The 23,901-nt window shown below is 44.1% G+C and overlaps 1 protein-coding gene across 1 annotated transcript in view; it reads left to right on the top strand.

The window, feature by feature from the left end:
* The window catches only part of DOPEY2 (dopey family member 2), a 111,561-nt gene that overhangs the window by 31,121 nt on the left and 56,539 nt on the right, over positions 1–23,901 (top strand). Inside the window, exons 2-10 of the mRNA XM_008059065.2 lie at positions 3,313–3,494; positions 4,166–4,336; positions 12,400–12,589; positions 14,363–14,461; positions 14,796–14,919; positions 16,609–16,718; positions 17,267–17,381; positions 21,854–21,974; positions 23,511–23,630. Coding sequence (XP_008057256.1) covers positions 3,313–3,494; positions 4,166–4,336; positions 12,400–12,589; positions 14,363–14,461; positions 14,796–14,919; positions 16,609–16,718; positions 17,267–17,381; positions 21,854–21,974; positions 23,511–23,630 — 1,232 coding nt within the window. The remainder of the gene's footprint in view (positions 1–3,312; positions 3,495–4,165; positions 4,337–12,399; positions 12,590–14,362; positions 14,462–14,795; positions 14,920–16,608; positions 16,719–17,266; positions 17,382–21,853; positions 21,975–23,510; positions 23,631–23,901) is intronic.

Below are 23,901 nucleotides of genomic sequence, written 5' to 3'. Positions count from 1 at the left end.
TTATAAGTCTTGCCGGTTCGCATCATTTGTTCTTGCTGCATTTTAAAAGAAGAAACTGCAGCTTGCCTCATTTGTTAAACAGCATGACTTGATCTTTAGGGTACCTTTCCTACAATAGGAACCCTTTTTCTGTCTCAGATGTGCCTTATTCACATGTATCAACAGATCAACATACAGTGAACATGTTCATTCCACTTATAATGGTTACAGCCTCAGTTCTGGGTTGTGTTTCTTTTTGTGTCTTGTTTACATTAAATTAAGTTAAGTAACATGTAAATGTCAAAAAATAGCAGTCAGCTGTGTCCATTTGAAATTAATGGTTGTACTTTCTTTTTTGTTTTTTTTTTTTTTTTTTTGAGTTGGAGTCTTACTCTGTTGCCCAGACTGGAGTACAGTGGCCGCTCCCCGCCACCGCAGCCTCGACCTGCTGAGTTCCGGCGATCCTTCCACCTCAGCCTTCCACATAGCTGGAACTACAAGCACGCGCTACCACGCCTGGCTAATTTTTTGATTTATTGTAGAGATGAGGTCTCGCCTGCCCAGGCGGGTCTCAAACCTACGGGCTCAGGCAATCACCTCAGCCTCCAAAGGCGCGCGGGATTACAGGCTGAGCCACCGAGCCCAGCTTGTACTTTCTTATAATTGCACTTATATGAGAAGAGATGTATCAGTCAGGATAGGAAAGGTTATGCTGTGGTAACAAACAATCCCCAGATCTCAGTGACTTTTACAACATGGTTTATTTCCATCTTACTGGATCCACAAGTGGTTTCTGCTCTCTGCAGTTTCTCAGGAACCCAGGCTGAGGGCGGGGGCACAGCAGGCTTCCTATCAACCTGTGTTTTCATGATCTTGGAGGCAAGGAAAAGAGAAGCGATGAGCCTATGCCAGAGTGATTCCTGTAATTCCACTCATCTCGTTGGCCAGATTGTGTCATGTTGTCATGCCTAGGTTCAAAAGGGCAGAATAATGAGATCCTGCTATGTGTCCAGACTGAGGGAACCAGACACTTTGGAATCCCAAATGCCCCCCATGGGAAGTATTTAACATCTTTTGCACCTCAAATAGCAAAAGCCCCTAGACTATGTTGAGCAAAAATAAGATTTGCTCAACATAGAGAAAATTCAGCTAGGTACAGTGGCTCACTCCTGTAATCCCAGCATTTTGGTAGGCCGAGGTGAAAGGACTGCCTGAGCCCAGGGTTTCAAGACCATCCGAGGGCAACTTGGTGAGACCTCGTCTCTATAGTAAATTAAAAAAAAATTACCCAGGCATAGTGGAGTGCACCTGTAGTTCCAGCTACTTGGGAGACTGAGGAGAAAGCATCATCTGAGCCCAGCAGGTCGAGGTTGCAGTGGCTATGATTGTGCCACTGCACTCCAGCCTGGGTGACAGAGTGAGACTCTGACTCAAAAAAAAAAAAAAAAAAAAAGAATACATTCTTTCTCGACAGAAATTACTGTTTCAAATGAAGACAGCTTTTTGCTACCCTGCTCTTGAACCCATGGAGAAAGTTTCCTTACATGATTGGTAGGTAAGCCACTGGTATCATAGGAATGGTTTTTCTGCAAGCCAAGTCTCTTTCGAGGTCTGGCTGGGAGCTGACGCTGTTGAAGCTGGGTGATGGTTTCTTGGCTCTTCTACTGGCTTTACTGTATGTTTGAAAATGTCCATGAGATAGCACACTGCCTCCTTTGCATTGCCCCCTTCATTCTGTCTCTGCTGAAATTGTCAGTCTGTTCTTATTCTCTGTGACAGTGTGTGATGTGTGAATTAAGTCACCTCAGTGCTCTTTTTTTTGGAACACAAGCATATTTTTCACATTGTTTTGTTGACCTTCCCTTTGTTTTAAGGTATTAGACTCTTCATAAATCATATTTAAGGTGTTCCTTGATGACCACTAGTTATATCTGATTTTTTTAAGAGTTGTCATTTTCTTGAATTTGAGAGTTCACTTAGACTACAGACTTCTGATGAAAAATGTTCTTATTTTCCTTCTCTCCCTTTACCTCCTTTGTAGCCTAGGTGTATGTTTAGAGGTGGGATGATTTTCTTTGTTTATAAGATATAAACTGTCAAGAGCCTTAGGTCATAAGGCCCAGGGCCGGTGATTCTGACATGTGAATGGGATGCAGTTGGCTTTGCAAATATCTTGCCATGTTCTTCCAGATTGCCAGCTTTGTCTTAGGCACAGTGCAGGGAGCTGATGACAGCACAGATGAATAAGGTAGTACCGGCTCTTATGTGGTAGAGAGACGGCTTCCTGTTGTTCTGCCTCCTTGGAGCTAAATCACATATCAGCAAGGTGGACGGAAGGTTTGTCCAGGCAAGGGGCAGCAAAGGGCAGGCAGGAACTCCAGATTGTAGGCAGAGGGGGCAGGAGCCATGCTCTGGAGGCCTCTGAATGGCCTCGAAGAAGCATGGACTTTACCCTGTAGGCTTTCAGTAAATATTTGCGTGAGTAAATGAGCTAGTGAAGTGGATTATTTCACTATACCATCAGATACTATAATAAAATTAAGACATTAGGAACCTCCAGGCATTGCGCTCTGCCCGTGGTCACTTAATGCCACAAAGAACAACATTGATGAGTTCACGCTCTTAACCTTGTCTCTTGGGTAAAACGAGTACCTGAGGACACTTCCACACAGGACAGGCTGTGTGTCCTGCATGTGAATGCCTAGCTCAGGAGTGCTGTCACTCTTTCCCAACAGGGTGGCGGTATTTTTTTCCTATGGAGCACGGGTCCTTCCCAGTACAATCCCCAGTAGGCAGAGATGCCAGGTGTCATAACCTGAAAGTGCCCCCTGCCTTCCAGTTCATGTCTTTTGGGTGAGCCCCCACGCAGAGCCACTGACTATGAAGCTGAGCTAGAAGAATGATGTGGTAACTTAGATCTCTTCTTCCTGAGCAGAAATCCAGGGGCTTCCATGGCATTCAAATAAGGGTCTCCCTAGGGATAGGCAGTCACCAACCCTGATACAGCCTGCGTTCAGGAGCCATATACTGCCTCAGTTTTGTGTGTAGAGTTGTAGCTTCCCAAGGTAGAGGCACACACAACCCTTGCCCATGCATGGGTTCTGAGGTGGGACCGAGAAGCTAGCCGTGTAGTGACAGAGTCACTCTGGGGCTTGCCTCAGTTGCAGTATTGCCGAGGCTTCTGAGCCCTCTCCGTGCAGTTCCTCTGTCCACCTTTCCTGTACACCTCTTTCAGCCATGCTGGGACTGGATTGTCTCCCTGGCTTGGCAGATTCACTCTCCATTGTAAATGTCGCTGCCTTCTTCCTCATGCGTTTTGCCTCTTGTTTACAGGCTCTTCAGAGTAACCTGAAGTATTCCTTGTTGCCAAGACGGCTCCTTATCAGCAAACGGTTAGCTCAGTGTTTGCATCCGGCTCTGCCCAGTGGTGTGCACTTGAAAGCCCTAGAAACCTATGAGATTATCTTTAAAATTGTGGGGACAAAATGGCTGGCCAAGGACTTGTTCCTTTACAGGTAGGATTGCTTCTGTGCTGTGTTGCTTTTTATTACCTGAGTAATTCACATTTCAGTTCATGAGAATAGAAAATGACAAATAAGCAGAATAAGCATGGGGTGGTGTGCAACAATTAATCATAAAGCCATAACTAGGAGATAACATGATTCACCTTCTAGAGAATATCCGTCCCAGTGCCCAGGCTGGAGTGCAGTGGCATGATCACCTCACAGCTCACCGCATTCTCGAACTGCTGGGCTCAAGTGATCCTCCCACCTTGAGCATCTTAAGTAACTGGGACTATAGGCATGGGCCACCACATCCTGCTAATTTAAAAAAATTTTTTGTAGAGATAAGGTCTTTCTGTGTTGCCCAGGCTTGTCTCAAATGCCTAGGCTCAAGCCATCTTCCTGCCTCAGCCTCCCAAAGTGCAGGGATTACAAGCATGAGCCACCACGCCTGGCCCTGACTTTTCTTTAAGTGAATTTTAAGTAGGATGATGTGTGGATGGCTTAGTTGCCTGCTCTTTATGTAACAGTGTTCTGTGACTGTCTCATGTCAAATACACATCTAGATTGCCAGTTTAAATGGCTGGCTGTTTGCTTTTGAAAGCTTCCTCCAGCTGCCTTATTCCGGGACTTCTGACTAGGTGTCTTATTTTTCTCCCTGTTTCCTTTGTTCTTTTTTAAAGCTGCGGGTTGTTTCCTCTTCTGGCGCATGCAGCCATGTCGGTGAGGCCCGTGCTACTGGGCCTGTACGAGAAATACTTCCTCCCACTGCAGAAGCTGCTCTTGCCTAGCCTGCAGGCTTTTGTCGTCGGCCTGTTGCCTGGCCTCGAGGAAGGCTCTGAGATCTATGACAGGTGGGTGGACACCTTGTCTGGGCTGTGTTTATTCACTATTTAATAAGAAATGGGGACATGCAAAGTGACAGAAGGTGCAGAAGCCAAGTTGACAGTTCATATTTCCCTGGTAGTCGAGATGTGGCAAGATACCATGTTCCTCCTGGGAATCTCATCAGACCGCTTTGCCAAAGGGATCCTAAACCTGGAGAAATGAGATCCTTGCCTGAGAGAAATGTGGCTAGCTCATAAGGGAGACCGTGGTGCAGGGTTCCTGTGATGTTCTGTCCCATTATGGAGTTATCCATTTTGTCACTGTGAAGTGGGAGTGGAAGACACACACTCTTACGGCCTCTTTTATGGGAGAAATGAATGGACCCTTACTGGACACTACAGTACACATTATGCCCATTAGCACATCTACTTCTTGTATTCCAGGAATTACCTCCATGTACAGGTGAGGGTCAGGAGGTAAGAAGGTGTTCCCAGTCCCACTGTCAGTGGTCATTTGTACTAGGCCACTTCTAAATAAAGAAGCAAAGCTGGCCAGGCTAGGTGGCTTAGCTTGCAATCCTAAGCACTTTGGGAGACTGAGGCAAGTGGATTGCTTAAGCCCGTGGATTCGAGACCAGCCCAGACAACTTCGCAGGACCTTGTCTCTACAATAAATAAAAAATTAACTGGGTGTGGTAGCACGTACCTATAGTTCCATCTACTTGGAAAGATCACCAGAGCCCAGCAGGTCGACACTGGGTTGGCCATGAGTGTGCCACTGCACTCCAGCCTGGAAGACAAGAGTGAGACTCCAACTCAAAAAAAAAGAAGCAAAGCCAGGTTTCATAGATGGAAGATGGACAGGACTTGAAAAGGTGATTCAGTGCAATGTAGAGCAGAATACCTTGACAAATTTCAGCAGCCCCTGGAGAAATTGGTAAAGCTCACATGCACAAAAGTGTGCGGGGTCTTTTGTTGCTGCTTTGGAATGGAAGAAAGTGTATATCCACTGAGACTATTGAGTATACACAGTGTCATTTTTTCTGGAGAATTATAAGGTAAGAACTCACCTCTAGCATATTCACTGTTCTGAGAGATGCCACAGTGATTCACTTCTGTTATTGGGACTTGTCTTAAGAGCCTACTTGTAGTGGCTGGTGACTTTTGTGCTTACAGAAGTTTCCATTTGATTATACAATGCACTACTCAAGTTTTCCTATGGCAGAGGCGCCAACCAGGTCATCCTTGCCTGTGGTGCTGGCTATGATTGGGGATGTGGGAGGTGGGATAGAATCCAGGAATCAATCCAAGGCCCACTGACATTGCTCCCCTCACCTCAAGGAAGCCAAGGAATCAGAATGGTTTGAAGAGTTGTGGCTGGTGACCGAGGGGGCATTTCATGAGCATCTATACCAGGATAGATCCAGCCAAAACTTTGCACTTTACCCACTTCAAATTTTCACATAGGCCACATGGTGACTTTCCCTTTCCCCATAGAGAATCCACCCTAGTTACTTCCTTAAGAGACAGTCTTGTTGCCATTTTGAGCCTAGCACTGTGCCTTGTGGCTAGTACACTATGACACTCAGTGAGTGTGTTGAGTTGATGAATGGTCTAGATCACATAGGATTACCAGACTCCATGTCTCTGAACCCCTAGTCCCAGGCTCTTTCTAGAAGTTCTGATACATTCATGTTCTGATGACAGATATGTGTATATACATGTGTGTGCTTATTTGTTTTTTTCCCTTCTGTGACAGATGAACACATTAGTTCCCAAAACTTACAGTAATCTTTTAAATCTTTAAGTGTGAATCACACGAGAGGTGTATAAATAGTTTGGCGTGGTTTTGTTTGTCCTCTTAGTTGGTAAATAAAGGTTTATTTGAACAGCTGCTAAAGTTGCTTAATATTGATGTTTTTTTCCCCAAACATTGTGATTTCTTGACATTGAACCAAGAGTTGAGTAAAGCTTCATGAATCACTGAATGGATTTTGCTATGACAGAAAACCAAGTCCAGTGCAGCACCCAAAAGCAATTAATTATCAGCTTTCCAAGGTAGAAGGTTAAAGGTTATATAATTTCTGAGTGATTACATTGCAGGCACCATAGTTGAGGTGACTGCAGCAAGATTTGTTTGTTTGCGGTAGCTATTTTAGTCTCAGACTGTTTTGGCAACTGTTCGCAAGTGCTTAGGAATTGAGCAAAACACTCCAGCAAATGTGCAGAGACAGGAAAAGGAGGATGTGGTGAGGGGGTCATGCTGTCTACATGTAGAAATTACAAAGGGGTGAGTTAGGTTGTAGCTGAGGAAGGCTGGGGTGACCCAACAAGTTTTATGTGGGTGGAGACTGTTCCTGGTGTGTGCTTTTTAGTGAACTATAAGGAAGAAAATTTGGCCAGTGTTGGGGTTTCTTGTTCACCCTGACTTTCTAACCCTTTGAGACCTGCAGGCTGCCTGCTACTGGCCAGAAGTCCTTTAAAGACCCTTGAAATAGCTATGTAACTGGTCTGCTGTACTGAGGAAACAGGATTAGAAGGGGGAAAATACTAAGCTCCTCTTCTAAGGAGATAGGAGAGATGAATGTTTAAAATGGTTTGTAAGCGGGTACAGTGACTCAAGCCTGTAATTCCAGCACTTTGGGAGGCTGAGGCGAGAGGATTGCCTGAGCCCATGGGTTCAAGACCAGCCTGGGCAATTTGACGAGACCTTGTCTCTAAAATAAATAAAAAACTTAGCCAGGCATGATGGCATGTGTCTATAGTTTCGGCTACTTGGAAGGCTGGGGCGGAAGGATCGCCTGAGTCCAGCAGGTGGAGGGCCGCAGTGGCCATGAATAGGATGCTGCTGCATTCCAGCCTGGGTGACAGAGTGAGACTCTGACTCAAATAAAATAAAATAAAATGTAATGGTTTATAAGAAAGTAAAAACTGGCTGGGCGCTGTGGCTCATGCCTATAATCCTAGCACTTTGGCAGGCAGAGGTGAGAGAATTGCCTGAGCCCAGTGGTTCAAGATCAGCCTGAGTAACTTGGCAAGAACATATCTCAACAATAAATCAAAAAAATAAACTGGACGTGGTGGCACGTGCCTGTAGTTCCAGATCCTTGGAAGGCTGAGGCGGAAGGATTGTCTGAGCTCTAGCTTAGGTGACAGAGTGAGACTCTGACTAAAAAAAAAAAAAAAGCTAGCAAGCAAAAACTGGCTCACCAGAAATTTCTGTTTAGATTAGTGGTTCTCAATCTGGAGGTGATTTTCCTGATTTCCCTCCTAGCTCACCCCCTGGGGATATTTGACAGTGTCTGGGGACATATTTGGTTGTCACCACTGGGGCTGGGGCAAGTGCTGCTATTTAGTGGATAGATGCCAGGGAGGCTGCTCAACATCCTACAGGGCACACAATTGTCTCAACAAAGATTTATCAGGCCCCAGTTGTCAGTGGTGTCGAGGCTGAGAAGCCCTGACTTAAGCAGTTGAGTGATATTTACTGATGTTCCTTTTGGTTGGCTCTAGGCACCGTGATGATGAGCTCTTCTGGCTGTGCACATTTTCACCCCTTCCATGGCACTGTATCCAACCTGCAGCTCTCAGGGCAGGGTGCTCTTGTCCCTGCCCTGTCTGCTCAGTCATCAATGATCACACCAGAGCTGTTTGGTCTCATGGCAACTCGGTGCTCCGTGGCTCAGCAAGTGGCTGCAGAGCCAATTTTGTGGGAAGGGTGGGACTTGCAGCACCAAGCTGCCTATGTACTTATTCCCAGAGGCGCTGATTGGAGCATGTCCATATCATATGCACAAGCTGTGTCTGCAGGAAGCGTAAGAGAGCAGTAGTCAGGGTGAATGAGGAAGGATGGAAACAGTCAAGGTTTGGGTTTTTTGTTGTTATTGTTGTTGTTTGTTGGATGGTTTTAAAATAAAAGTTTAGCATTCTGGACTCTAAACTGCACACTCATTTTGGAATATAATAACTGAGATGATCTGAGTAATTCTTTTTTTTATTTGGAATCTCACTTTGTCACCCAGGCTGGAGTGCAGTAGCACACACATGGCTACCCCAGCATTGACCTGCTGGGCTTCCTGCGATTCTTCCACCTCAGCCTTCCAAGCAGCTGGAACTATAGGTGTACGCTACCACACCCAGCTAATTTTTGATTTATTGTAGAGATGAGGTCTCGTCAAGTTGCCCAGGCTGGTCTCAAACCCATGGGCTCAGGCAATCCATTTGCCTCGGCCTCCCAAAGTGCTGGGATTACAGGCTGAGCCACCGAACCTAGCCGATCTGAGTAATTCTTATTAATTAGAAAGTAATTTAGTTTTCTGGCTGGACGTGGTAGCTCAACCCTGTAACCTTAGCACTTTAGGAGACTGAGATGGGAGGACTGCTTGAGCCCAGGAATTTGAGGCCAGCCTAGACAACATAGTAAGACATTGTCTCTTTAAAAAAAAAAAAAGAGGCTGGGCTCGGTGTCTCAGCCTGTAATCCCAGCGCTTTGAGAGGCCGAGGTGAGTGGATTGCCTGAGCCCGCGGGTTCAAGACCCACCTGGGCAACTTGGCAAGACCTCATCTCTACAATAAAAAAAAAAAAAATTAGCCGGGCATGGTAGCGTGCACCTGTGGTTCCAGCTACTTGGAAGGCTGAGGTGGAAGGATCGCCGGAGCCTAGCAGGTCAAGCCTGTGGTGACTGGGAGCGGCCACTGCACTCCAGTCTGGGCAACAGAGTGAGACTCCAATTCAAAAAAAAAAAAGAGAAAGAAAAAAGAAAGTTCCCTACTTTTTAACCCCAGTTATTTTGCTCTTCTGTAGCGAAAGTTTATCATGATTGCTGTTTTCTCTGCAGTGATGTGATTTAAATTGTTAGTAACCGTTAGTTGTTTTTGTTTTTTTTTTTAAGAATAAAAGTTAGGCTGGGCACAGTGGCTCACACCTGTAATCCCAACATGTTGGGAGACCAAGGCAGGAGAATCACTTGAACCTAGCAGTTGGAGACCAGCCTGGAAAACATAGATTAGCTGGGCATGGTGGTGCGTGTCTATAGCCCCAACTACTCGGAAAGCTGAGGAAGGTAAATCCCTTCAGCCCAGGAGTTCGAGGTTGCAGTTAGCTGTGATTGTATCATTGTACTTCAGTCTGGGCAAAAAAGTGAGATCCCAACTCAAAAATAAGTAAAATAAAAAATAAAGCTAACTGGGCATGACGCATGCCTATAGTCCTAATTATTCATGAAGCTGAAGCAGGAGGCTCATTTGAGCCCAGGAATTCAAGGCTGCAGTGAGCTATGATCACACCTCTGTAGCAAACTGGGTGACAGAGCAAGACACCCCATCTCTTAAAAAAAAGAAAAAAAAGAAGAAGAAGCTACATTCTGAATACTATAGAGGAGATAGCATACGCAGCATTTTCTGGGCTTTTTGACAATGGAACCCTTCTTTTGTGGACCATCTCTAGTGGCCAGTGGTCCATGATACTTGCTTTGGGAAATACATTGTTCTAAGCAAAGGGCACTGTGATATCAGTGTATGTGCTCTGTAGCATTTGCGATGTTAGTTTTAGAGCTGGACAAAGATGAGCTCTATTTGTTTGTCCAGCCTTTAATAGAAGACCAATCAGTAACTTCAGCCACTAAATCATTCTATATACTTTTCCTGAACATTTGGCTGTTACTTACATGTCTTCATTTTGGTGTTGTTTTTTTTTTTTCACAAAGACGATATACCGTACATTATTTCCTATAGTTTTTTTTTTTTCAATTGGAGTCTCTCACTCCATGGCCCAGGCTGGAATGCAGTGGCATGCTCACGGCCACTGCAGCCTCGACCTTCTGGGTTCAGGTGATCCCTCTGCCTTAACTTTCCAAGTAACTGGAACTACAGGCATACACCACCATTCCCAGGTAGTTTTTTGATTTATTGTAGAGATGAGGTCTCACCAAGTTGCCCAGGCTGGTCTCAAACCTGTGGGCTCAGGCAGTCCTCTCATCCCGGCCTTGCAAAGTGCTGGGATTATGGGTGTGAGCCATGGCGCCCGGCCCTATAAATATTTTATGAGACAAAAAAGTTCAGACTAGTTGTAGGGAGAACAAAATTTTTTAAAAATTTTTTTTGTGTGTGTGTCTTTTGAGACAGGGTCTCTTTTGCCCAGACTGGAGTCATAGTTCATTGCAACCTTAAACTCCTGGACTCAAGGGTTTCTCCCACCTTAACCTCCCCAGTAGCTGGGACTGCAGGTACGCACCGCTTTGCCCCCATGCCCAGCTGTTTTTTTGTTTGGCTTTTGGGGTTTTTTTGATGGAGATAGTGTTTCGCTATATTGCTCAAACTGGTCTCAAACTTCCGGACTCAAGAGATCCTCCCACTATAGCCTCCCAAAGCACGGGGATTACAGCAGAAGATATTTTTTGTATGGAACACAAAAAAATTCATCTGACAGGTTTTTTAGTGTGAACCGTGTGTCAGAAGTTTTTATCTAGGGCGGTGTCAGCAGATAGTGGTAATCACAGGTGGTGTGTACCCAGCACTGTCTCTGTTCTCCTAGGCTGAGTTTTGTTTTGTTTTTGAGTCAAGGTCCCATTCTGTTGCCCAGGCTGGAATGCAGTGACATGATCATGGCTCACTGCATCCTTGACCTGGGCTCAGGCTGGAGTGCGGTGCCACAAGCACAGCTCACTGCAGCCTGAACCTCCTGGGCTCAGGCGATCCTTCCACCTCAGCATCCCAAGTAGCTGGGACTACAGACACATGCCTCCATGCTCGACTAATTTCTTGATTTGATTTTTTTTGTTGTTTTTTTTTTAGCGATGAGCTTTTGCTATGTTGCCCAGGCTGGTCTCAAACTCTGGGCTCAAGCAGTCCTCCCACCTCAGCCTCCCAAAGTGCTTGGATTACAAGCATGAGCTACCATGCCTGGCCCTAGGCTGAGTTTTTACATGGAGCCTCTGACTTTGTTCTCACAACATCCATGAGGGAGATGCTTTCTTCCCTATCTCATAGCTGAGCACAGACATGCACAGACATTAAATTTGTCCTGGGTCCCACAGCCTGGAAACATCAGAACCAAAACTTGGACACAGGCGGGCTCAACCCAGAATCCTGGGTCAACCACCACGTGACACCAGGCTGGTCCTTTTGTCATTATTTTCTGTCTTCTATGCAGATAGAAAGCATATGAGGAACAAAATTCTTTCAGGTAATGAGTCAGATCATTTGTTAGGTAAAACCCCATCGCAGGAATCTGCCTGTGCTGTTTTGCTGGCAGCTGCTGTCACCCAGCCCGCAGGTTGTGTTCAGGGTTGACAAGGAACGTACTTCATTCAGATACAGAGCCCCCACTAGCAGAAAAGGGCCTGACCTTGGTCAGCGTTAGTGGAAAAACAAGCCCTGATTCACTGTCAAGTTGCTTCTCTTAACAGACGCACTTGAAGGTGCTGACTTTGTGACATGGGAGACCTTGATAAAGATAAGAAATGAATAATGTCCGGCCTCAGCACAAGAGCCCCTTGGAGTGGGAACCAGCATATGGGGGTGCTGTGGGCAGATTGAAAAAAAACCCTGCTGCAAGCTTTATGGAATGTATAGGGTCATGGGAGGCCCAGGCAGATTTTTCCCCAGTGTTTCAAAAGTCAAATGTCACTTGGCACATTTTTGACTGTGCTCGGGGTTTACGTGTCTGTATAATTGCTTAAGTCTTCAGTCAAGCATGTTAGCCTATTTTTTTCATTTTTGACACATGAATGACTGCTTATACTTAAGTAGCTGATCTGCTCGTCCCCTTTCTCATGGTGGAAACTCCTTTCTTTGAGAATCTCGGTGTCCGTGGCAAGGCCATGGGTGGACAGGGGTCTCTGTCCTGTCATACATGACTGGTCAGATTCCAGGGGCCTAGAAGCTACACTCTCAGTGACATGTGTGTTTTAGCAAATGCAGTGTCAGTTTAACAGCCGGCAGGTGGACAGACAGGCAAGAGATGGCAGCTGCTCACAGCCATGAGCAAGATGGTGTTTCCCAGCAGGGCCCTATCTATGTGGTCATTCGCAGTGTGCAGTGGCTTGGGAGGCCAGGGGAAGCCCTTAAATTCTCTCATCTCTTCTCAACAGAACAGATACTCTGCTCCTGAAACTGTCGCTGGTGGTTGGCAAAGAGGTATTTTACGCTGCTCTCTGGGGGAGCGTCCTGGCCAGCCCGGCCATCCGCCTTCCTGCCTCGCTCTTCGTGGTGGGACACATCAACAGGGACTCACCTGGCAAAGAGCAGAAGTACATGCTGGGGACTGATTACCAACTCACGGTGAGTGCTCTGCGCCTTATAGGTAGGGGGAGGGGGCCATGCAGGCATGGCATCCGCAGGGGCAGGTTGCACTGAAACTGCAAAGGGACATCAGGGAAAGGGACGTGGGCCAAGATGCAGTTTGTGTTAACCCTAAGCTGCAGAGCAAGGCTGGAAGGGGAGGCTTCATGATGGCATCATGCTATCAAGGACGGTGGTGGGCTTTTTTAAACATATGCATTCAGATTTATAGATTCAAATAAGTGTTCATGCCCACGGAACACTTCTGGAGGCTCCGTGGTTCTTTGGTAATATGATTAGCTGGAACTCGCACTTGAAAGGCCTCTCACCACCTGGGCCTGTTGCCTTGGAGTCTTATTTCCTTGCCTTGCCACATGTCACAGGGGCCACCGCCCCCCTGCATGTGGAAACCCCCTTCTCTGGCCTCCCTCCCCTGCACCCTTGTCTCCTTTGGCTGCTTACTATCCTAAATTGTTAGGTTCCCCCAGGTGTCCCTCTCCAGGCCCTTCAAAGGAAGCTCTCTTGCCTGGCAAGGGCATCCCTTCTCGTGACCTTAAACAATGGAACTTCTCAGACCGTGGTCTTGTCACCATACTTTCCCCTTGTGTTTTGATGGCTTTCTGTCTGTCGCCATCTGGTGGTGGTCCCACGCTTTCGCTTTAAAGGTGAATTCACCATGAGGCAATCCGCACCTGGGTATCAGTTACTTACCCCTTTGAAGCCACTCCTCCTTGCAAAGTGGAGGTTTGGAATCTCCCTCACAAGGTCTCTTTGAGGACGAGGTGGGAAAAGGGATAAAAAGTGCTTCACACAATGATTAAAACATAGGAGATACCCATGAATATGTCCTCCTTCCTGTCCACTGGTATCTCTCCATTTTCACGGCCAGCTTCGGCCCCTCATCTCCTACTCTTGGACCTAAATGGTTTCTTCCCATCCCACTCTCCCCTCATCCAGTTCTTGTGACCACTAAGATTTACATTCCTAAAGCATAGCCCTGCTCATATCTTCCCTGTGTTTTTAAATTATCTGGCTTCCTGTTGCTTATAGATAATACCCAAACGCAGGAGCATTCTAACCAGCTGCTCCCAGCCACCCCCCACACACCTCACTGTCCCCTGCAGGCTTCACTCCCACCTGCAGGACTGGCCTTGTACTGTGAGTCTATACCTTTGCTCTGGCCATTCCCTCTTCTCGCACTGGCTCCCCTTCCTGCCCTTCTGTGCAGTCTCTGTATAGATTCTTCCTGTCCTTTAAACCCAACTTTCCCACAAAGCTTCATTGTTCTCAGTTGAGAGAACTTTCCTCTCTTCTCATGAATTCAGAGCATTTGTCTTTGGTTCTTATTTATTATACATTGGTATTCTACTTATCTGTATTCAGGAAAGACACTCAAAATATGTATTGAACTGATCTGGAAATCCACCTGACCCCATGTCTTCAGAGTTGTAGTTTAACCTGTTGAATCCTTTCTGAGATCATAAGATTTACGATTCTAGAACCTGGCCATATGTCCAGACCCCTCCAGTTCTCAGGTAGAACTGGTAAGGTCTGTAGCTGCACATCTTTCCAGTGTCGTGCAGCCTCCCAGCCCCTAGAGCTAGAACCCCCACCGACCTACAGCTGGGTGTTCTCTTCCATGTGAGTTGCCATGGGAATTTCAAGATTCCCAAGAAAATTAGTTACTTTCATTTTTATGAAGATAAAGAATAGCTTGAAAATGCTATTGAGTGTCTTTGGAATAAAATGTCAATGCCATTTGCTCATTTACAGGTAAAGTCTCTGTGTGTATCCCTGTTGGACTCAAATGTTCTTGTGCAAAGAAATAATCTAGAAATCGTTCTGTTTTTCTTCCCGTTTTATACCTGTCTGGTAAGTCATTCGTATTCTTCTGGGTAAATCACTGCTGTTTCCTAAGGCATGGGGTAGGAGGCATGGATCTCAAGCAGTTTTATCCCGAGGGCAGAGCTCAGTCACTCTGGGAGCACTGTTTGCTTGCAACCAATTAAAGGTTCTTGTTCATTTTTGTGAGAATGATGTTTTCATAACGGATACTGAATAGCTTCTTGCTGTGGTCAATGTATAAAGTACTAGCCCTTTTTGAGATAGAGCTTTTGTAGACCAGTAAGGAAGGGCTGCAGATCAAAAAGTCAACAATGTACCCTGTCCTTTCCTTGCAGTAAACTCTTCTCTGTCCTTCTAATAGGATGCCAGTGAGAGAGCCATCCCTCTCCTCAGATCTGACATTGTGCACATTCTCTCGGCTGCCACCCAGACCCTGCTGAGAAGGGACATGTCCCTGAACAGACGACTCTATGCATGGCTACTAGGTACTAAGCAGATGCAGTCATTAAAAGTCAAAGTTGGCTGGGCATGTGGCTCACGCCTGTAATGCCAGCACTTTGGGAGGCCAAGGCAGGATGATCGTGTGAGCCCAGGAATTTGAGACCAGCCTGAGCAATATAGCAAGACCTTGTCTCTACAGAAAATCAAAAAATAAGCCAGGCATGGTGGTGTGTGCCTGTAGTCGCAGCTACTTGGGAACCTGAGACAGAAGGATTGTCTGAGCTCAGGAAGTTGAGGCTGCTGTGAGCTATGAACTGCCACTGTACTCTGGCCTGGTCAACAGAATGAGACTCTGACTCAAATAAATAAATAGATAATGTTAAAGTTAGTGTGAAACCTAACTTTAGTGCTGATTTTTGGAATAAGTTTTGGTCTTGGTAATGTATTTCTGAATCATGAAGGGTGGAAAGATCATACTGACTAAATATAGCACTGGTCAGTTGAAGTTACTGCCTACATGTATCTTTGGTTATTTTGCAGCTATTTTTGTTTTGTTTTTTTTTTGAGAGAAATAATAAGTGGGATTTAAAAAATACCAATTGAATTCCATTTTTAGAGCTTAAAACACCACAAAAAAAATTGTAGCTAACCCTTATTCAAGTGGAAGTCAGTAGCTATGGAGAATTTTCATGGGGTGAGGGCGTATGTGGAGAAAACCCACAGATACTGTGGAATATATATAAAGGAGAAGGTTCTGTGCAAGTGGGAATGGCCCGGGAGACCATTGGATAACTTTGGAGATTGTGAGGACCTCTGGGCCGTGTTTCTGTGTTTGAGGATGTGTTTTTGTGGACAGTCTATAAAACTTGTCAGCAAAGAGCCCTTGACCATCAGCTGGAAGGCTTCCCAGGAAAAGAGTCCAGGAAATCGCAGGGCTTAAAGAGTAGTACTTTCGTGAATTTTCTAAATTCCCATGTTCACATACCTAAGAAAAGGTGCTGTGCAAAGCTATTGTGAAAGAACTTCACAGCCTTTTCTTAACTCTCAACATGTAGATCTTATCACACCAAAGTCAAGGAGTTTTCTTCAGTCATTCTTTCCTCTCTTCCCTAGTGATAAAATTTTTAGAAGTCATTGCTTGGAAGCTTGCTAAGGATTTTAAGAAGGATGTTTATAGGCTCTTTAAGGATTTTTATCAAAAGAATGATTGTGTTAAATGTGCAGCTCTGCTCCTAACAGGGCATGACATGCTATGTATAGAGAGGACACTGGGCCCCAACACAGTACAGCTCTGACTCACTTAGCTGTGTCCCCAGAAACCCTGTTCTCTGCTTGTACCATGAGTATGCTCTTCTTTGCCCTGAGGACCTTACAGACTTATATCCCAGGACCAAATGAAGGGGATCTCACATAGTGCTGAACAAATAAATACTGGTTTTTAAAAGTGATCCTGATTCCACTATATACTTGTAATCATGCCTGCAAAATACAGGGTGAACTCTTGGAGCAAACTAAATTGATACTCATTCAGATAGAATTCGACTTGTCTGGTCATTAGCCGTATTACTGGAAGAAGAAGAAAATGTGACTTGGTCTTTCTGGATCAGATTTTAGGATTCAGTTGCAGAAATTCTGTCTTTTAAAATATCAGAGCATGAGACTTTTGCCCAATATAATGTCCTTTAAAAGCATAGGTTTCTTTACAGCTCATCATGGTGCTTGTTCTTTCATAGGTTCAGACATTAAAGGAAATACCATTGTGCCAGAATCTGAAATCTCAAATTCTTATGAAGATCAGTCCTCTTATTTTTTTGAAAAATACTCCAAGGATCTTCTAGTTGAGGTAAAGCAGCGTTTCTGGAAAGTCAGGGCATTCTTGATCACCATTCTCCAGTGGATTTCTTTAGGAGACTTCAAAGTAGGCACTGAGCATGTTTCTCTTACCTGATTTAAAGAACTACAGTGTATTTGTTGCATGCGGGGTGACTGGTTTTCTTTCTACTCAAGAATATTTAACAATTAGAACAGCCAGCTGGGCATGGTGGCTCACACCTGTAATGCCAGCACTTTGGGAGACCAAGGCAAGAGGATTGCTTGAGCCCAGAGTTTGAGACCTGCCTGGGCAAGATAGAGAAACCTCATCCCTACAAAAAATTTTTTAAAAATTAGCTAAGCATGGTGGTATGCACCTGTAATGCCAGCTACTTGGGAGGCTGAGGTAGAAGGCTCGCCTGAGCCCAGTAGGTCGAGGCTGCGGTAACTGTGAACATGCCAGTGCATTCCAGCCTGGGTGGCAGAGTGAGATTCAGACTCAAAAAAAAAAAAAACCAGCCAATAGTGTTGTCATACTCTACTGTGTACAATATACTAATATGTGGCTTTAAAAAATAGGGTCTGGCTGAAATATTGCATCAGAAGTTCCTGGATGCTGATGTGGAAGAGCGCCATCATGCATACTTGAAGCCTTTCCGCATCCTCGTCAGTCTGCTTGACAAGCCAGAAATAGGTAATGTTAGAAATGCTTCTGCCATCGTAGGTCGAACACAAATGACCTGTTATCAGGGAATTGAAATATGGTGAGATACAACCAACACATTATTTTTAATATAATTTAATCTTGAAGAATTTCAGAATCTTGAAGTCATGTTTTAATGGTCATATCTTGCGGCCACCGAAAAGTTTTGCACAGTAATTTGAACATTTTTGTTAGGAAAATGCCTTTGAGCTCCTGTAGTGCACATCTGTATATGTGTCTACAGAACACACACAGTATTTACTTTTTTTGTTTTCTTTTTCTTTTTTTGTTTTTTAAGCCAGTGTCTCCCTCTGTGGTCCAGGCTGGAGTGCAGTGGTACGATCACAGCTCACTGCAGCCTCGACTTCCTGGGCTCAGTCAGTCTTCCAACCTCAGCCTCCTGAATAGCTGGAACTGCAGATGTGCACCACCCAACTACTTTTCTTTTAATTTTTTATTTTTTTGGTAGAGATGAGGTCTTGCTATGTTGCTCAGACTGATATAGAACCCCTGGGCTCAAGCGATCTTGTGTCTCAGCCTCCCAAAGTGTTGGGATTACAGGCATGAGCCACCACTCCCAGCCCAGTGTTTATCTTTTAAGAGCATTTCTTTATTCCAGTGTCACAATTCAAATGGATTGGAAGCTTGAGGCTGTCGTTTAATTGCTCAGGTATGCCTACCTCCTGGTTGCCGTTTGCAGAGAACAAGAGAGCCAAGGGCATTAGTGAAATGTCTGTGTCTCTGGCCTCATGACAGAGGCCCCTGGTTTATTCATTCAGAGGCAGTCATAAAGCACCTGCTCTGTGGCAGGGACAGTGCCAGGCTCTAGAGAAAGGTCTTCTAGTCCAGGTAGAAGGAAGGAGAGACTCCGAGGAGTGGTTCACTCTTTATTAATAATAATAGCTGGCATTTTTGAGCAAGTATGTTGTGCCATGTGATTTGCATACATCATTTCATATCTGTCTTCACACTTCCTTCCAACAACCCTGAGGTAGACCCTCTTCCTTTACCCATTTTACAGATGGGAAGATGAAGGTTGGGCAGGGATAAGTCATTTGCCCGAGGCCACCTGAGGGCCTAAGCATTCTTTGTCAGGGCATACACTGCTGCTCACCAGATCGCACTTAGACAAACCCTACCTGAGATGCTTACTCACATCACCATGATGAAATTTTATTCCAAGACTTCTGCAGCTCTGGTTGCTCTTAACCAAAGTCAAAATACAAAACATTGGTTCTTCCAGGCTCCACCCTTCATGTGCTGCCTTAAGGTATTTGTGCTTTGTTCAGGTTTCTTCCTTCTACCGCCCCTCTTGCCTCCGTCTAAATAGATTTTTCTGCGAGTAAGAAATAATTGCAGCTCTGAAAAGTCATGGTTTAATATAAAAAAGTGGCCAGGCTTGGTGGCTCAGCCTGTAATACTGCGCTTTGGGAGGCCGAGGTGAGTGAATTGCCTGAGCCCGCGGGTTCGAGACCCGCCTGGGCAACTTGGCGAGACCTCATCTCTACAATAAATAAAAAATTAGCCGGGTATGGTAGCGCGCGCCTGTAGTTCCAGCTACGTGGAAGGCTGAGGCGGAAGGATCACCAGAGCCCAGCAGGTCGAGGCTGCGGTGGCCGGGAGCAGCCACTGCACTCCAGTCTGGGTGACAGATAAGATTCCAACTCAAAAAAAAAAAAAAAGTGAACCAAGTTATACAAAGGTATTGGAAACTTTCTGTGTCACTCAGGGGAAGTATTCAAAGAAGAAAACTTAAATGAGCATTTTGGAGGTGTGTGTTTTATGTCAAAGCCATGCTGTTTGGTGAGCTAAGTCAATGTTGCTGCTAACCTGGGCTCCAGGTCATGTTTTCTAGACGAGAATGAATGTCAGGCTTCTGCCCAGTCATAACAGTTGGTTAGTTTGTGCTTTCTGATGTTTTAGTTGTCCAAGGAAAGACATGCTCAGGAGGCAGACAAATCGCTCATATAGAATAGAAGACATAAGATGGTCGTTCAGTCCTGTCTTTTCTCTTTGCTGCTGGCATTTAGCCACACCTCATTCCTCCTCTGTGAATCAGGACAACACAGTTGCCTTCATTTTTTATTAGGTTTGTGCAAAAGTAATTTTGATTTTTTTTGATTGTTGATATTTGCCATTTGATATTGGAATACATTCTTAAATAAATGTGATCGTGTTATACGTCATTTTAATGTGCATTTCTCACTTTATGTTTTTTTGCTAATGACTTATTACTTGCTGTTTATTTTACATTTATTTTAGACTATAGCAATGATGTTAGACAAAAAGCAAATTCAAGTGATTTTCTTGTTCGAGTTCAAAATGTGTCGTAAAGCAGCGGAGACAACTCACATCAACAATGCATTTGGCCCAGGAACTGCTAACAAACATACAGTGCAATGGTGGTTCAAGAAGTTTTGCAAAGGAGACAAGAGCCTTGAAGTATAGTGGCTGGCCATTGGAAGTTGACAATGAACGATTGAGAGCAGTCATTGAAGCTGATTCTCTTACAACTACATGAGAAGTTGCTGAAGAACTCAAGGTCGACCATTCTATGGCCATTGGTGTTTGAAGCAAATTGGAAAGGTGAAAAGCTCAATAAGTGGGTGTGTGATCAGCTGACTGAACATCAAAAAAATCGTTTCAAAGTGTCATCTTCTCTTATTCTACGCAACAACAATGAACCGTTTCTCCATCAGATTGTGATGTGTGATGAAAAGTGGATTGTGCTGGGCTTGGTGGCTCAACCTGTAATCCCAGAGCTTTGGGAGGCCAAGGTGAATGGATTGCCTGAGCCTGCGGGTTCGAGACCTGCCTGAGCAACTTGGCGAGACCTCATCTCTACAATAATCCAAAATTAGCTGGGTGTGGTAGCGCGGGCCTGTAATTCCAGCTAGTTGGAAGGCTTGGGCGGAAGGATCGCCAGAGCCCAGCAGGTCGGGGCTGCGGTGGCCGGGAGTGGCCACCGCATTCCAGTCTGAGTGACAGAGTAAGACTCCAAGTCAAAAAAAAAAAGAAAAGTGGATTGTATAAGACAACCAGCGTTGACCAGCTCAGTGGTTGGACTGAGAAGAAGCTCCAAGGCACTTCCCAAAGCCAAACTTGCACCAAAAAAAGGTCATGGTCACTGTTTGGTGGTCTGCTGTCAGTCTGATCCACTACAGCTTTTTGAATCCTGGCAAAACCGTTACATCTGAGAAGTATGCTCAGCAAATTGATGAGACACACCAAAAACTGCAATGCCTGCAGCCAGCATGGGTCAGCAGAAAGAGCCCAATTCTTTTCCACAACAATGCCGACCACACGTTGCACAACTAAGTCTTCAAAAGTTGAACGAATTCGGCTCTGAAGTTTTGCCTCAACCGCCATATTCTTCTGACCTCAGGCCAACCAACTATCACTTCTTCATGAACCTCAACAACTTTTTGCAGGGACAGTGCTTCCACAACCAGCAGGATGCAGAAAATGCTTTCCAAGAATTCATCAAATCCCAGGAATAAATAAACTTATTTTTTGTTAGCAAAAATGTGTTGATTGTAATTGTTCCTATTTGATTAGTAAAGATGTGTTTGAACCTAATTATAATTAAAATTTCATGGTCTGAAAATGCAATTACTTTTGCACCAACCTAATAAAAAGCATTTGGCATTCTTATGCTGAGGTAAAATGCACACGAGTTTTATCACAAAAATGTCTTCTCAGAGCCACATCTTTTGATTTTGTGAAAAGAAGCGTAGAAGATTGGATTAATCTGCTTTTTGCAAATGTTGACAAGAGTTTTGTTTTCTCTGGATTGATTGTGTTTTCATCCCTCTAGTAGGTAGGTGAGAAGTCAACCCCTTAGCTACCTGAGGGTTGTAAGAAATGCCCTGCCCCGCTCCACTGCCTGACTAGCAATGAAGCTTCTCTGACATGCAGCTGGTCCAGTTATTTTGTGCCATCTTTATAAACTTTTCAGGACTGGTGTTATGTCTTTTGTGTTGCTCCAGCTCATCATGAAAGGAATCCAGAATAGGGAAGTTGCCCGACTCTAGAAATATTTCTGTTGAGTAATGTCCCTGACCCTGCAGTTGATGCACACTTAACATATGTAGCCTATGCCTGCTTCTATCTAGAAGAATCTGCTTGGGCAAAGTACTTAATCTCTCTGTGTCTCCGTCACCTTGTGTGTAATCATGGACAGCAATATAGTACCTGCTTATATGACTGTTATGAAGATTTAGGAAGTTAATAGATGTAGAAGACTTAGAACAGGGTCCAGCACGTCGTAAGTTCTACAAAAATGTTGGCTGCTTTCATGAGTGTTATTCTGCCAGCTAAAGTTGTCACCACTTAAATTTAGGTATGTTTTAGACTACATAAAATGTCTCTATATATGTAGTTACTCTCTATGTTTCATGTACATGTCATTTATTTAAAAATGGATATTAATCTGTCTCTAACCATTTTCTGTTTAATTGCAGGACCTCAAGTGGTTGGGAATTTGTTTCTTGAAGTCATCAGGGCCTTTTATTCTTACTGTAGAGATGCCCTTGGCTCTCATCTTAAACTTAGCTATACTCAGAGTGGAAATTCGCTTATAAGGTATGGGTTTGGCCTTGAACTTCACAGATCTTCCTTCCCCGTGGTATGAGTTTTTTCCTCTCTTGTTTGCAATAAATTGAAGTGTAAGGGAAAATGGAGATGTAGCAGATGAGATCACTCTTTAAAACAATCCATGCTCTGAAGTCAGTCAACGTGAGTCAGGTGTTCCCTCCTGAGTCCTGTGAAGAATTTAAAAGAAGTTTGATATAGTCTTTTCTCCAGCCTGGGATGTACAGATAGTAATTATCAATCAAGTAGAAAAGTTGTTCAGCAAAGGCAACTTGATCTGGTGAGCTACAAAGAGAAGAAAAGAAGGAAGACAGGAAGGGAGTAAGTTCAGGAGGTGGAGGCAAGGGGATGTGAGTCTTCAGAGGAGTCAGAGGTGGGGAGTGGGGAGACCCAGGCAAGGGCACCCAAGGATGCAGGCCCCAGAGCCCTGGAGGCAGAGTGAGTGATATATGGGAGACCACAGGCAGGTTGGCTCAAAGTATAGTTACCCAGAAACCCTGTGTTTTGTTTTATTGTTCTTTTTGAGGTAACGCAACTTTTGCTTTGCTCTTGATATCAAATATATATCCCTTCTGCTGAATTGACCTTGAGTATATTAAAAACTTAAATCAATTCTAAGATTTTTTTTTCTGGTTTATTAATTGTAACTGTACTGAAAGTTCTTAGGGTTTTATTTTTTTTCTCTCCCAGGATGAGAGCAGTTCATTGTTTTTCTGAATATGAAAGTTATACTTGCTCTCTGGAGAATTTACTGATATTTGGAATTATCAAGAAAAAAGATAACACTCATAATTCTCCCACCTTTCAGGAAAAATCCATAAAGCATTTTCATTTCTTTTTGACTTTTACTGCATACATGAATACATAGATGCTGGTCTTTTTTTAAAAAAGATGGAATTACAATAGCTATTTAGTTGCCTGTTTTTTAAAATGCAAGTTGTGAATCGCTCTAGACTGTTTTTCTAGGGTATATATAGTTGCCTTAGATTTCTCATTAAGGATTTGTCCTTTATTTAATAAATTCTGACTGATTGACTAGAGTTTCATTGACTGACTTTTTGGTGATTTCTACTTTTTCAGTATTTTTAAACGACCTTGCAGTGGTAACCTTTTGCATTTATCTTTGTGTACCTGTGCAAGGGTTTCTGTAGGATAAATTTCTAGAATTAATCTCCTGAGCCATAGAAAATGTACATTTAGAATTTTAGTCACATTTACCTGTTGATTGGTTGTACAGTGTTATTCCATCAATACCTACAGTTGGACTAAAACTGGTTTTTAATGTCAGTTTTTTTTTAACAGTAGTTTTTAAACTTATTTCTAAGAGAATATATCAATATAAATGGTGTTTAGGATAGCATTATGCACTTTCCTATATAGAACAATAATTTTTTTACCTTTATCAGGGCTTGCCTGCCTTCCTAGAAGTAAGTTATAAGTGGTCAAGTGAGTTAGTTTTTTAGACCCAGTGTTCTTGTAATTCAGGATTTTTCCTAAACATATTTATTTCCTTCCCTTCTTTTACAGCACAATCAAAGAAAACAGAAATGCCTCTGAGATTGTTAAAACGGTGAATTTGCTGATCACTTCCCTAAGCACAGACTTTCTCTGGGATTATATGACAAGGTGTTTTGAGCAGTGCTTCAGGTAAGTAAGCAGCTCAGGATTACAGAATATTTAGAAAGGATGAGCAACTTTAACAACTCCATAGCTGCTTAGTGTGGTCAGATTATGTCTAAGTAGCTAAAGGTGGGTGGTCCCTTCTGAGTGTCAAAGTTCAGCTAAAATAGGATTGGAAAGAATCCACTTAAGGTTTGAACAGAATAAAAATCTCCAATAAGAAGGTTCTCATCATCTGTACCATGTAATTCTGAAACTGCTTTAAGAGTCTAACTGTAGAAAATCCTCTGCATTTTCT

This window comes from Carlito syrichta, unplaced genomic scaffold, assembly GCF_000164805.1.
Source record: "Carlito syrichta isolate Samal-C Ts95f unplaced genomic scaffold, Tarsius_syrichta-2.0.1 Scaffold303683, whole genome shotgun sequence".
In the NCBI taxonomy this organism is placed as follows: domain Eukaryota; kingdom Metazoa; phylum Chordata; class Mammalia; order Primates; family Tarsiidae; genus Carlito; species Carlito syrichta.
This window is presented reverse-complemented; position numbering and strand designations above follow the sequence as displayed.